At 51.0% G+C, this 12,500-nt stretch overlaps 1 protein-coding gene across 1 annotated transcript in view; it reads left to right on the top strand.

The window, feature by feature from the left end:
* LOC143297174 (neuronal acetylcholine receptor subunit alpha-10-like) overlaps positions 1–12,500 on the top strand; it is a 46,151-nt gene that overhangs the window by 19,112 nt on the left and 14,539 nt on the right. The window contains exons 2-5 of the mRNA XM_076609367.1: positions 6,274–6,383; positions 8,013–8,173; positions 10,649–10,693; positions 11,332–11,441. Coding sequence (XP_076465482.1) covers positions 6,314–6,383; positions 8,013–8,173; positions 10,649–10,693; positions 11,332–11,441 — 386 coding nt within the window. The 5' untranslated portion in view covers positions 6,274–6,313. The remainder of the gene's footprint in view (positions 1–6,273; positions 6,384–8,012; positions 8,174–10,648; positions 10,694–11,331; positions 11,442–12,500) is intronic.

Consider the following 12,500-nt stretch of genomic DNA (forward strand, 5'->3'; position numbering starts at 1 on the left):
CGTGTGTGTGTGTGTGTGTGTGTGTGTGTGTGTGTGTGTGTGTGTGTGTTGATGTTTTCATGCTGCTTTCATCGTGATTAATTTTGTAGTGGTGTCATGGTTAATGTTCTTCATTATTCATTTGTTTGTATTCCACATTGCTTTTTCACGGGAGGGAGGGAGGGGTTGGGGGGTGGGGTTGGGGGGTGGGGTTGGGGGTGGGGGGGGAGGGTGAAGGCCAGTGTGTGTGTTGCAATGCTGGGAAAGGACTGAGTGTTGACTGATGTTGATGTGCGTTGGAGTTGGGGAGGGGGACGGGTGGGTGGGGTGGGGGGGGCGGCGGAGGGGGGGGGGGAGTGAGGGACACTACACACTCACATCTTCACCCCCCCCCCACACACACACACACATCTTCACCACTCACCCCCCTCCACCCCATCTTCACCACACACTCACCCCCCCCCCCAACATATTCACCACACACTCAGCACCCCCCCCCCCCATCTTCACCACACACTCACCCCCACCCCCCACCACCCCATCTTCACCACACACTCATCCCCACCCCCCACCCCCCACACATCTTCACCACACACTCACCAACCCTCCACCCCCCCACACATCTTCACCACACACTCACCAACCCTCCACCCCCCCACACATCTTCACTACACACTCACATCTTCACCACACACTCACCAACCCTCCACCCCCACCCCCCCCACATCTTCACCACACACTCACCAACCCTCCACCCCCACCCCCCACATCTTCACCACACACTCACCAACCCTCCCCCCCCACATCTTCACCACACACTCACCAACCCTCCCCCCCCACATCTTCACCACACACTCACCAACCCTCCCCCCCCACATCTTCACCACACACTCACCAACCCTCCACCCCCCCCCACATCTTCACCACACACTCACCAACCTTCCACCCCCACCCCCCCACATCTTCACCACACACTCACCAACCTTCCACCCCCCCCCCCCACATCTTCACCACACACTCACCAACCCTCCACCCCCACCCCCCACATCTTCACCACACACTCAAGAAACCTCCCCCCCCCCACACATCTTCACCACACACACACACCCTCCCCCCTCCCACACACACACACACCAGGTCCCCTCAGTGACTCGTGCCCAGTCAACATCCCGGAAGAAAGGCGATGAGGTCAGGGGGGAGCCAGTTATCTGGCGGTCAGCGAAGTGGACACTGACCGCTAATGCTTCTCCGGCAGCTGCTGATGAGGTTGTGTCACTGGCTTATACCTCCCCTGTAACTTGTATCATGTCTGTCACTGCCCTGTAACCTGTCTGTCTGCATTGATCATGTCTGTCACTGCCCTGTAACCTGTCTGTCTGCCGTCATCATGTCTGTCACTGCCCTGTAACCTGTCTGTCTGCCGTCATCATGTCTGTCACTGCCCTGTAACCTGTCTGTCTGCCGTCATCATGTCTGTCACTGCCCTGTAACCTGTCTGTCTGCATTGATCATGTCTGTCACTGCCCTGTAACCTGTCTGTCTGCATTGATCATGTCTGTCACTGCCCTGTAACCTGTCTGTCTGCATTGATCATGTCTGTCACTGCCCTGTAACCTGTCTGCCTGCCGTCATCATGTCTGTCACTGCCCTGTAACCTGTCTGTCTGCATTGATCATGTCTGTCACTGCCCTGTAACCTGTCTGTCTGCCGTCATCATGTCTGTCACTGCCCTGTAACCTGTCTGCCTGCCGTCATCATGTCTGTCACTGCCCTGTAACCTGTCTGTCTGCCGTCATCATGTCTGTCACTGCCCTGTAACCTGTCTGCCTGCCGTTATCATGTCTGTCACTGCCCTGTAACCTGTCTGTCTGCCGTCATCATGTCTGTCACTGCCCTGTAACCTGTCTACCGTTATCATGTCTGTCACTGCCCTGTAACCCTCTCTGTCTGCCGTCATCATGTCTGTCACTGCCCTGTAACCTGTCCCTCTGCCGTCATCATGTCTGTCACTGCCCTGTAACCTGTCTGTCTGCCGTCATCATGTCTGTCACTGCCCTGTAACATGTCCCTCTGCCGTCATCATGTCTGTCACTGCCCTGTAACCTGTCCCTCTGCCGTCATCATGTCTGTCACTGCCCTGTAACCTGTCTGTCTGCCGTCATCATGTCGCTGTTTTCACGACTGTCACCACTTTCTTGGTGAGCCCCATGCACTACCAGTTCATAGATGGTGATGTGTATTGGTGAACGTCTTGCTGATACACTGTTCCATGACACGGGGACTCAGGAATCTCTCTCTCTGTCTCTCTCTCTCTCTGTCTCTGTCTGTCTGTCTGTTTGTCTGTCTCTCACTCTCTCTCTCTCTCTCACACACACACACACACACAGAGATAGAGAGACAGAGACAGGGACAAAGACTGAGAGACAGAGACAGATTACCACCGCTAAACAAACAATCAAGATTATTACCGTTCTGGATACAAATCAGATCATTCAAGGTTTATAGATAATCCAGCCAGCCCCAAAATGGCCACCGGCTTTCCTGTATTTGATCCCCATCACACTTTGTGGGCTAGGGGTGGAGATTAATATGATCACTTTTATAAAGTTATGATACTGAAACTGACGTAAAAGGCAAATTATTTCACGTCTCGCTTAACCCACGTCAACTTTGAACGACGTTAAAATATCGAAACGAAACTTACGTAAAAAGACCACTCTCCCTCATCCGTTTCAGTTCACGTCAAACTGAACTGCAGTTAAAATGCTGGTCAGTTCAGGGACTGGAAAAGATTGAATGAGTGTCACCCAGGATCAAGGTGTTTCACTCCACGTCAAACTGAACTGCCGTTAAAATGCTGGTCAGTTCAGGAACTGGAAAAGATTGAACGGGTGTCACCCAGGATCACGATGTTTCAGTCCACGTCAAGATGAACTGAGTTAAAATGTTGGTCAGTTCAGGGACTGGAAAAGATTGAATGAGTGTCACCCAGGATCAAGGTGTTTCAGTCCACGTCAAACTGAACTGCAGTTAAAATGCTGGTCAGTTCAGGGACTGGAAAAGATTGAATGAGTGTCACCCAGGATCAAGGTGTTTCAGTCCACGTCAAACTGAACTGCAGTTAAAATGCTGGTCAGTTCAGGGACTGGAAAAGATTGAACGAGTGTCACCCAGGATCACGATGTTTCAGTCCACGTCAAACTTAACTGCAGTTAAAATGCTGGTCAGTTTAGGGACTGGAAAAGATTGAATGAGTGTCACCCAGGATCACGATGTTTCAGTCCACGTCAAGATGAACTGCCGTTAAAATGCTGGTCAGTTTAGGGACTGGAAAAGATTGAACGAGTGTCACCCAGGATCACGATGTTTCAGTCCACGTCAAACTTAACTGCAGTTAAAATGCTGGTCAGTTTAGGGACTGGAAAAGATTGAATGAGTGTCACCCAGGAACACGATGTTTCAGTCCACGTCAAACTGAACTGCCGTTAAAATGCTGGTCAGTTCAGGGACTGGAACGTAATGAAGGGGTGTCACCCAGGAGCTGGCTGTCAAATGGCTGTGCTTGGTGCCATGCAGAGAAGTGGAGACAGGCAATCAATGATTGTACAATCAGCACCCTTCCCCTCAGTCACATTGAGGACTCCTCTCTCTCACAGTGTGCTGTCAGGCAGAACATTTCTATGTTCATGCTATTCTTCTTTGTGAAACCGTGTTATTTATGAGTGGGATCATTCTCACTGCGGGCAGATCGTGCCACACGCAGTCACCGTTGTCTGAAGACTGAATGAAAAGGAGAAATGTAAATGACGGAAAAGCAGCACTGTTCTCTCTCTCTCTCTCTCTCTCTCTCTCTTTGTGAACGCAGCACGATATGTTTGGGGGACAGGCTCACATTGTACTCAACGAGTGAAATTCCATAACACTTTGTTTACTGTACTCAAATGTGGGATTCATGAATTACAAAAGTGATATTGGTTTGACATTTCTGACCAAAAAAGGGGGGGGGGGGGACTGAATCGTGACGCTGAAATAACAAAGCCCTCCAGCAAGCTGTTCAGCCAAGCAGTTTCAGTTTCAGTTTCAGTAGCTCAAGGAGGCGTCACTGCGTTCGGACAAATCCATATACGCTACACCACATCTACCAAGCAGATGCCTGACCAGCAGCGTAACCCAACGCGCTTAGTCAGGCCTTGAGAAGAAAAGAAAGAAAAATATAAGCTTACATAAATAAATAAATAAATAAATAAATAAATAATTATGATATAAAAAAGGTAGTAGTATTGAAAATAATAATAATAATAATAATAATAAATAAATAAATAAATAGATAGATAAATAAATAAGACAACAATGATGATAAATTAATAAGCAAATAAATGTAAAACATGAAGACACACATTCACATATACACCCACACGTGCATAACAGATATGCACCAAACATGCAGTTTCACAGATATGAAAGCACAGTCAAATACATATAAACGTACATGAGCTCCAACACACACACACACACACACACACACACACACACACACACACATACACACACACACACATATTACCCTGCACCTCCTCTACCCCCCTCCTCCACACACTCATTTCTAGTCTATGTATCGCAGCTTCCACGGCACACACACACACACACACACACACACACACACACACACACACACACACACACACACACACACACACACACACACAGCCAAGCAATGAATGATAAATGAACGAAGTGCCTGGTACACACCACACTGTCACTCTCCTCAATCCTCCGACAATCCTTCACCATGGACACAATCATTGATCCAACAAAACCTGGCGTGCTTTACTGTTATGGCCGTTGATGGTTTTAGTCAGAAAGGATGTTGGTTTCACAGACATCCGCCACCACCACCACCACCACCACCATCACCATCACCACCGCCACCATCACCACCTTCACCATCACTATCACCACTACCCAGTGGCAGAGACATTTAGTCATTTCCACATCACACCCACCACCACCACCACCACCACCACCACCACCATCGTCGCAACCACGAACTCCGACAACACCTCCACCACCACCACTATTACCACCATCACTGCCATTACCACCACCACCATCACCACCACCATTACCACACCTTTACCACCACAACTACCATCATCATCACCATCATCATCACCACAGCCACCACCCTCACCACCACCACCACCACCACCAACATCATTACCACCCTTACCACTACCGTCACCGCCAACATTATCACCATTACCACCACCAACAACAACATCATTACCACCCTTACCACTACCGTCACCGCCAACATTATCACCATTACCATTACCACCACCAACAACAACATCATTACCACCAGTACCAGTACCGCCACCGCCAACATTATCACCATTACCATTACCACCACCAACAACAACATCATTACCACCAGTACCACTACCGCCACCGCCAACATTATCACCATTACCACTACTACCACCACCGCCACCACTACACCACCCCCACCACCATCACCACCACCTCCACCACCACCACCACCACTATCCTGCATCACTCAAATAAACGCACGCTGGGCGGGTGGAGGGTTAGTTGGGGTGGTGGGGGCGTGGGGGGGGGGGGGGGCGGGGAAGGAAGCAGCGACATTCAGCGTCATGTGGAATGTGCCACACACCCCTGCCAGTAACCCCCCACCCCTCACCCCCCCCCCACCCCCCACCCCCCGACCCCCGCCCCCTCCACGAGAGTGCAGAGAGAGAGAGACAAGGAATGTGGACGGTTTCAGCAAAGAATCTGTGTGCAACATCATCCAGAACTCTATTTCCCTCCCTCTCTCCCTCCCTCCCCTCACACACACACACACACACACACACACACACACACACAAGTGCGTAAGCGTGCCCAAACTAATGTGTGGAATATCTGTATATTTTTTCACGGGACAAAAAAGAATTATCTCTCTCTTGTCTGTGTATCTGTATCTCTATCTGTATTTCTTTTCATCACAACAGATTTCTCCGTGTGAAATTCGGGCTGCTCTCCCCAGGGAGAGCGCGTCGCTACACTACAGCGCCACCCATTTTTGGGGTATTTTTTTCCTGCGTGCAGTTTTATTTGTTTTTCCTATCGCGTGTGTGTGTGTGTGCGTGTGTCTGTCTGTCTGCGTGCACGCGCGTGTGTGTATGTGTGTGTATGTTTGTGCGTGCGTAAGTGTGTGTGTTGTGTGTGTGTGTGTGTGTGTGTGTTACAGACCCAGCACGTGCCAGTGTGAAGTTGACTCTTTGTGTGCAGGTTTTGCAGTGCTGCTGACGTCATCACCCGCAAACACGTCATGGCTGTGACGTCAGCGTTCCTCGCTCTGCATTGCCTTGTGCTGATGATGGCTGCACGGCTGACGCAAGGTGAAGCCACAGCCTGAGACAGACACGCAGACACACACACACACACACACAGCTACATATTTTGCTGAACAACTTGCAACCTGTTTCAAACTAATTTGTTTTTACAGTGTCCAACACTGAGTGCACTAAATAGATGTTCCCTATCTTAATGTCAAGACACAATTATGTTATCGTTTTCTATCGACATCCTTATCGTTGTATTTTTGTAGTCGTTAGATTGGACATCCTATTCCTTATTACATTATCATCGTTGCGGTTATCATCGTTGTTATCATCATTATCATCAGCATTGTCATCACCATGTGAATGTAATAATAATAATGGTATTTATATAGCGCTGAATCTTGTGCAGAGACAAATCAAAGCGCTTTCGCACCCGTCATTCCTACGCATGCATAACTCTAAAACTGTAGAAACTAAAGACAAGGAAGGGCAAGGGAGGCTATTTTGGGAACAGGTGGGTTTTAAGGCCAGACTTGAAAGAGCTGAGTGCGGAGACTTGACGAAGCGAAAGAGGAAGTTCATTCCGATTGCAAGGTCCAGAGACAGAGAAAGAACGGCGGCCAACAGTCGAGTGTTTGAATCTGTGTATGCGTAAACAGAGTGGATCCGAAGCCGATCGTAGTGAGCGAGATGGAGTGTAGAGGTGAAGGCAGCCGCAGAGATAGGAAGGGGCAGTTTTGTAAATACATCTATAACATAGAGTGCTGATCTTGTACTGAATTCGGTGTGAGACAGGGAGCCAGTGGAGATGTCGCAAAAAGAGGAGTGATGTGCTCAGATCTTTTCTTTCTGAGGACGAGTCGGGCAGCAGAGTTTTGTATGCTCTGAAGGGACTGAATGGATGAAGGAGGCAGAAGGAGGAATCAGTTCCGATGTCCTTGTACCCCTGAACCCCCACGGTATGGGGCTTTCTAAATGTCATTGACATCACTTCTGATCAGTTTCTGAAATAACAGATCAAAGAAACAGCAGAATAGTGTAGGCTATATCAATGGACACTGGCAGTCAGTGAGACAGATTTAAAAGAGCGCCTTTTCCATTATTTGTGTCAAAGGAATTATCGGGTGCTAGCTAAACACAGACATCTTCACTACATCTAAACTATTCTTTTAAACTGAGTTTGGTTTCCTTTGTTTTGCTTTGTTTTGTACGAATACATGCCTTACTTCAACTACGTCAATGTTCTTGTCTGTTTTTTCTTCTTCTGTTTGTTTTTTTTGTGTGTGTTTTTTTTCAAACATGAAATTCCATCCGACTCACCCAGAAAAGAGGACAGACATGAATACATGCTGTGTACAGAACATGACAGACGTCAAGACATGCTGTGTACAGAACATGACAGACATCAAGACATGCTGTGTACAGAACATGACAGACGTCAAGACATGCTGTGTACAGTACATGACAGACGTCAAGACATGCTGTGTACAGAACATGACAGACGTCAAGACATGCTGTGTACAGAATTCATCGTTTCAAAGGCGTGTCCCACGGTAGGGTAAAAACGTTATTACACGTAGAAGCCCACTCGTGTACATAGGAGTGCACGTGGGAGATGCCGCTCACGAAGGAAGAAGAAGAAGAAGAAGAAGAAGAAGAAGAAAGCCATGTCCCTGTACCTTTCAGCCCACCAGCTGACCAACCAGTTCCATGCAAGACTGACGGACGAACAGAGGTTGTACCGACAGCTGAGGAAGAACTACGACCCCTTCACCAGACCCGTCTTCAACGCCTCGCATGCCGTGGTCGTCAAGATCGGCATCACTCTCACCCAGATCTTTGACCTGGTCAGGGTTCTAGTCCTTTTCTTCTTTTCTTTGCTTTTCTCCCTCACTTGGGTTAGAGAGTGAAAGAACGTGTGGGGGGTAGTGGTGGTGAGGGGGTATGTATAATCTGACCGCAGAAAACGGGGACAGGTGTTTGCAGAAGGTACATAACTCTGTGTGTGTGTGTGTGTGTGTGTGTGTGTGTGTGTGTGTGTGTGTGTGCTGGGATGCGCGGGTGGGGGTGTGTAGATCGTGTGTGGGAGGTTTCATATAAGTGTGTGAGAGACGTTTGTGGAGGTTATTTTGTGGTTTGTGTTTTGTCATTGTTCTAGTTGTTTTTTTCAGAAGAGCCTTCACTTGGGTATTATGTCTAGTGGTTCTAATTACTCATTCTGGACATGTTGAACTGGTACTCGATTTCAACGACAAATTGATTTTCATCTCTCTCTCTCTCTCTCTCTCTCTCTCTCTCTCTCTCTCTCTCTCTCTCTCTCTCTCTCTCTCTGGTAGTCACTGTGGATCGTCCTGTCATGATACCCCTCACCCCGAAAACACCAAGAGACAGCAAAAAGCAGATGGAAGTAAAAGAAGAGTTGAGGACTGGACAGCTCATCAGCCACTGCCCAGAACACAGTGCCCCATCTCACGGCTCATCAGTCACTGCCCAGAACACAGTGCCCCATCTCACGGCTCATCACTCACTGCCCAGAACACAGTGCCCCATCTCACGGCTCATCAGTCAGTGCCCAGAACACAGTGCCCCATCTCACGGCTCTTCACTTCCTGCCCAGAACACAGTGCCCCATCTCACGGCTCATCACTTCCTGCCCAGAACACAGTGCCCCATCTCACGGCTCATCAGTCAGTGCCCAGAACACAGTGCCCCATCTCACGGCTCATCAGTTAGTGCCCAGAACACAGTGCCCCAGCTCACGGCTCATCAGTCACTGCCCAGAACACAGTGCCCCATCTCACGGCTCATCAGTCACTGCCCAGAACACAGTGCCCCATCTCACGGCTCATCACTCACTGCTCAGAACACAGTGCCCCATCTCACAGGTCATCAGTCACTGGCTAGAACACAGTGCCCCATCTCACGGCTCATCAGTCACTGCTCAGAACACAGTGCCCCATCTCACAGGTCATCGGTCACTGGCTAGAACACAGTGCCCCATCTCACAGGTCATCAGTCACTGGCTAGAACACAGTGCCCCATCTCACAGGTCATCAGTCACTGGCTAGAACACAGTGCCCCATCTCACGGCTCATCAGTCACTGGCTAGAACACAGTGCCCCATCTCACGGCTCATCAGTCACTGGCTAGAACACAGTGCCCCAGCTCACGGCTCATCAGTCACTGGCTAGAACACAGTGCCCCAGCTCACGGCTCAACAGTCACTGCCCAGAACACAGTGCCCCATCTCACGGCTCATCACTTACTGCCCAGAACACAGTGCCCCATCTCACGGCTCATCACTTACTGCCCAGAACACAGTGCCCCATCTCACGGCTCGTCAGCCACTGCCCAGAACACAGTGCCCCATCTCACGGCTCATCAGTCACTGCCCAGAACACAGTGCCCCATCTCACGACTCAACACTCACTGCCCAGAACACAGTGCCCCATCTCACGACTCATCACTTCCTGCCCAGAACACAGTGCCCCATCTCACGGCTCATCAGTCACTGCACAGAACACAGTGCCCCCCATCTCACGGCTCATCAGTCACTGCCCAGAACACAGTGCCCCATCTCACGGCTCATCAGCTAGTGCCCAGAACACAGTGCCCCATCTCACGGCTCATCACTCACTGCCCAGAACACAGTGCCCCATCTCACGGCTCATCAGTCAGTGCCCAGAACACAGTGCCCCATCTCACGGCTCGTCACTCACTGCCCAGAACACAGTGCCCCATCTCACGGCTCATCAGTCACTGCCCAGAACACAGTGCCCCATCTCACAGGTCATCAGTCACTGCCCAGAACACAGTGCCCCATCTCACAGGTAATCAGTGAGTGCCCAGAACACAGTGCCCCATCTCACGGCTCATCAGTCACTGCCCAGAACACAGTGCCCCATCTCACGGCTCATCACTCACTGCCCAGAACACAGTGCCCCATCTCACGGCTCATCAGTCACTGCCCAGAACACAGTGCCCCATCTCACGGCTCATCAGTCACTGCCCAGAACACAGTGCCCCATCTCACGGCTCATCATTCACTGCCCAGAACACAGTGCCCCATCTCACGACTCAACACTCACTGCCCAGAACACAGTGCCCCATCTCACGGCTCGTCACACGGCTCCTGTCCACTGCCCCGTGTTCACATGTCAGCTACAATATCGCTTCACACACACACACCCACACACACACACACACACACACACACACACACACACACACACACACACACACACACACACACACACACACACACACACACGCACACACACACACACACATCGTAATCAACACTGTCAATTCATTCTCCTCAGGACGAGAAAAACCAAGTTCTGACGACTAATGTCTGGCTGGATCACGTGAGTAATGACGTCACCCATTCTCTTTGTCCATCTGTCTGTCTGTCTGTTTACCCCCCCCCCCCCCCCACCTCAACCACCTCCCCCTCCCACCCCGTCTTTCTATGTTCGTTGAGTCTTGTGTTCTGTGTGCTTGGGTGTGTGCGTGCTGGTGCGTGCATGTGTGATGGATGGTATTTGCATGCACAGTGTGTGTGTGTGTGTGTGTGTGTGTGTGTGTGTGTGAGTGAGTGAGTGTGTGTGTGTGTGTGTGTGTGTGTGTGTGTGTGTGTGTGTGTGTGTGTGTGTGTGTGTGTGACGCGCCCACAGTGCTATGTGACGTGAGGTAACATCAGGTGACTTTGGGTGGCATGGTGTACCGTGACGTCGGGTGACGTGGCATTGTGTAGTTTGACGTGACGTAAGTTGACGAGTTGTGGTGTGACGTGACGTGAGTTGACGTGTCGTGGTGTAGCTTGACGTGAGGTGACGTGTGGCTACAGGAGTGCTGTAGCTTGACGTGAGGTGACATGTGGCTACAGGAGTGCTGTAGCTTGACGTGAGGTGACGTGTGGCTACAGGAGTGCTGTAGCTTGACGTGAGGTGACATGTGGCTACAGGAGTGCTGTAGCTTGACGTGAGTTGACGTGTGGCTACAGGAATGGCATGACGCCAAGTTGCAGTGGCGGCCAGAGGACTACAGCGGGCTGACGGTGCTGAGGATTCCCTGTCAACACATCTGGAAGCCTGACATCGTGCTGTACAACAGGTACACTGTCCTTCCCTCTCTCCCCTCTACTCCCCCACCCCCACCCCCCCTGTCAACACATCTGGAAGCCTGACATCGTGCTGTATAACAGGTACACTGTCCTCTCCTCTCTCCTCTCTACTCCCCCACCCCCCACCCCCCTGTCAACACATCTGGAAGCCTGACATTGTGCTGTATAACAGGTACACTGTCCTCCCCTCTCTCCCCTCTACTCCCCCACCCCCACCCCCCTGTCAACACATCTGGAAGCCTGACATCGTGCTGTATAACAGGTACACTGTCCTTCCCTCTCTCCCCTCTACTCCCCCACCCCCACCCCCACTCCCCTGTCAACACATCTGGAAGCCTGACATCGTGCTGTATAACAGGTACACTGTCCTCCCCTCTCTCCCCTCTCTCCCCTCTACCCCACCCCCCACCCCCACTCCCCTGTCAACACATCTGGAAGCCTGACATTGTGCTGTACAACAGGTACACTGTCCTTCCCTCTCTCCCCTCTACCCCCCACCCCCACCCCCACCCCCCTGTCAACACATCTGGAAGCCTGACATCGTGCTGTATAACAGGTACACTGTCCTCCCCTCTCTCCCCTCTACCCCACCCCCCACCCCCACTCCCCTGTCAACACATCTGGAAGCCTGACATCGTGCTGTACAACAGGTACACTGTCCTTCCCTCTCTCCCCTCTACCCCCCACCCCCACCCCCACCCCCCTGTCAACACATCTGGAAGCCTGACATCGTGCTGTATAACAGGTACACTGTCCTCTCCTCTCTCCTCTCTACTCCCCCACCCCCACCCCCACCCCCCTGTCAACACATCTGGAAGCCTGACATTGTGCTGTACAACAGGTACACTGTCCTTCCCTCTCTCCCCTCTACCCCCCACCCCCACCCCCACCCCCCTGTCAACACATCTGGAAGCCTGACATCGTGCTGTATAACAGGTACACTGTCCTCTCCTCTCTCCTCTCTACTCCCCCACCCCCCACCCCCCTGTCAACACATCTGGAAGCCTGACATCGTGCTGTATAACAGGTACACTGTCCTTCCCTCTCTC

The sequence above is a fragment of the Babylonia areolata genome, chromosome 22, assembly GCF_041734735.1.
Source record: "Babylonia areolata isolate BAREFJ2019XMU chromosome 22, ASM4173473v1, whole genome shotgun sequence".
Lineage (NCBI taxonomy): Eukaryota > Metazoa > Mollusca > Gastropoda > Neogastropoda > Buccinidae > Babylonia > Babylonia areolata.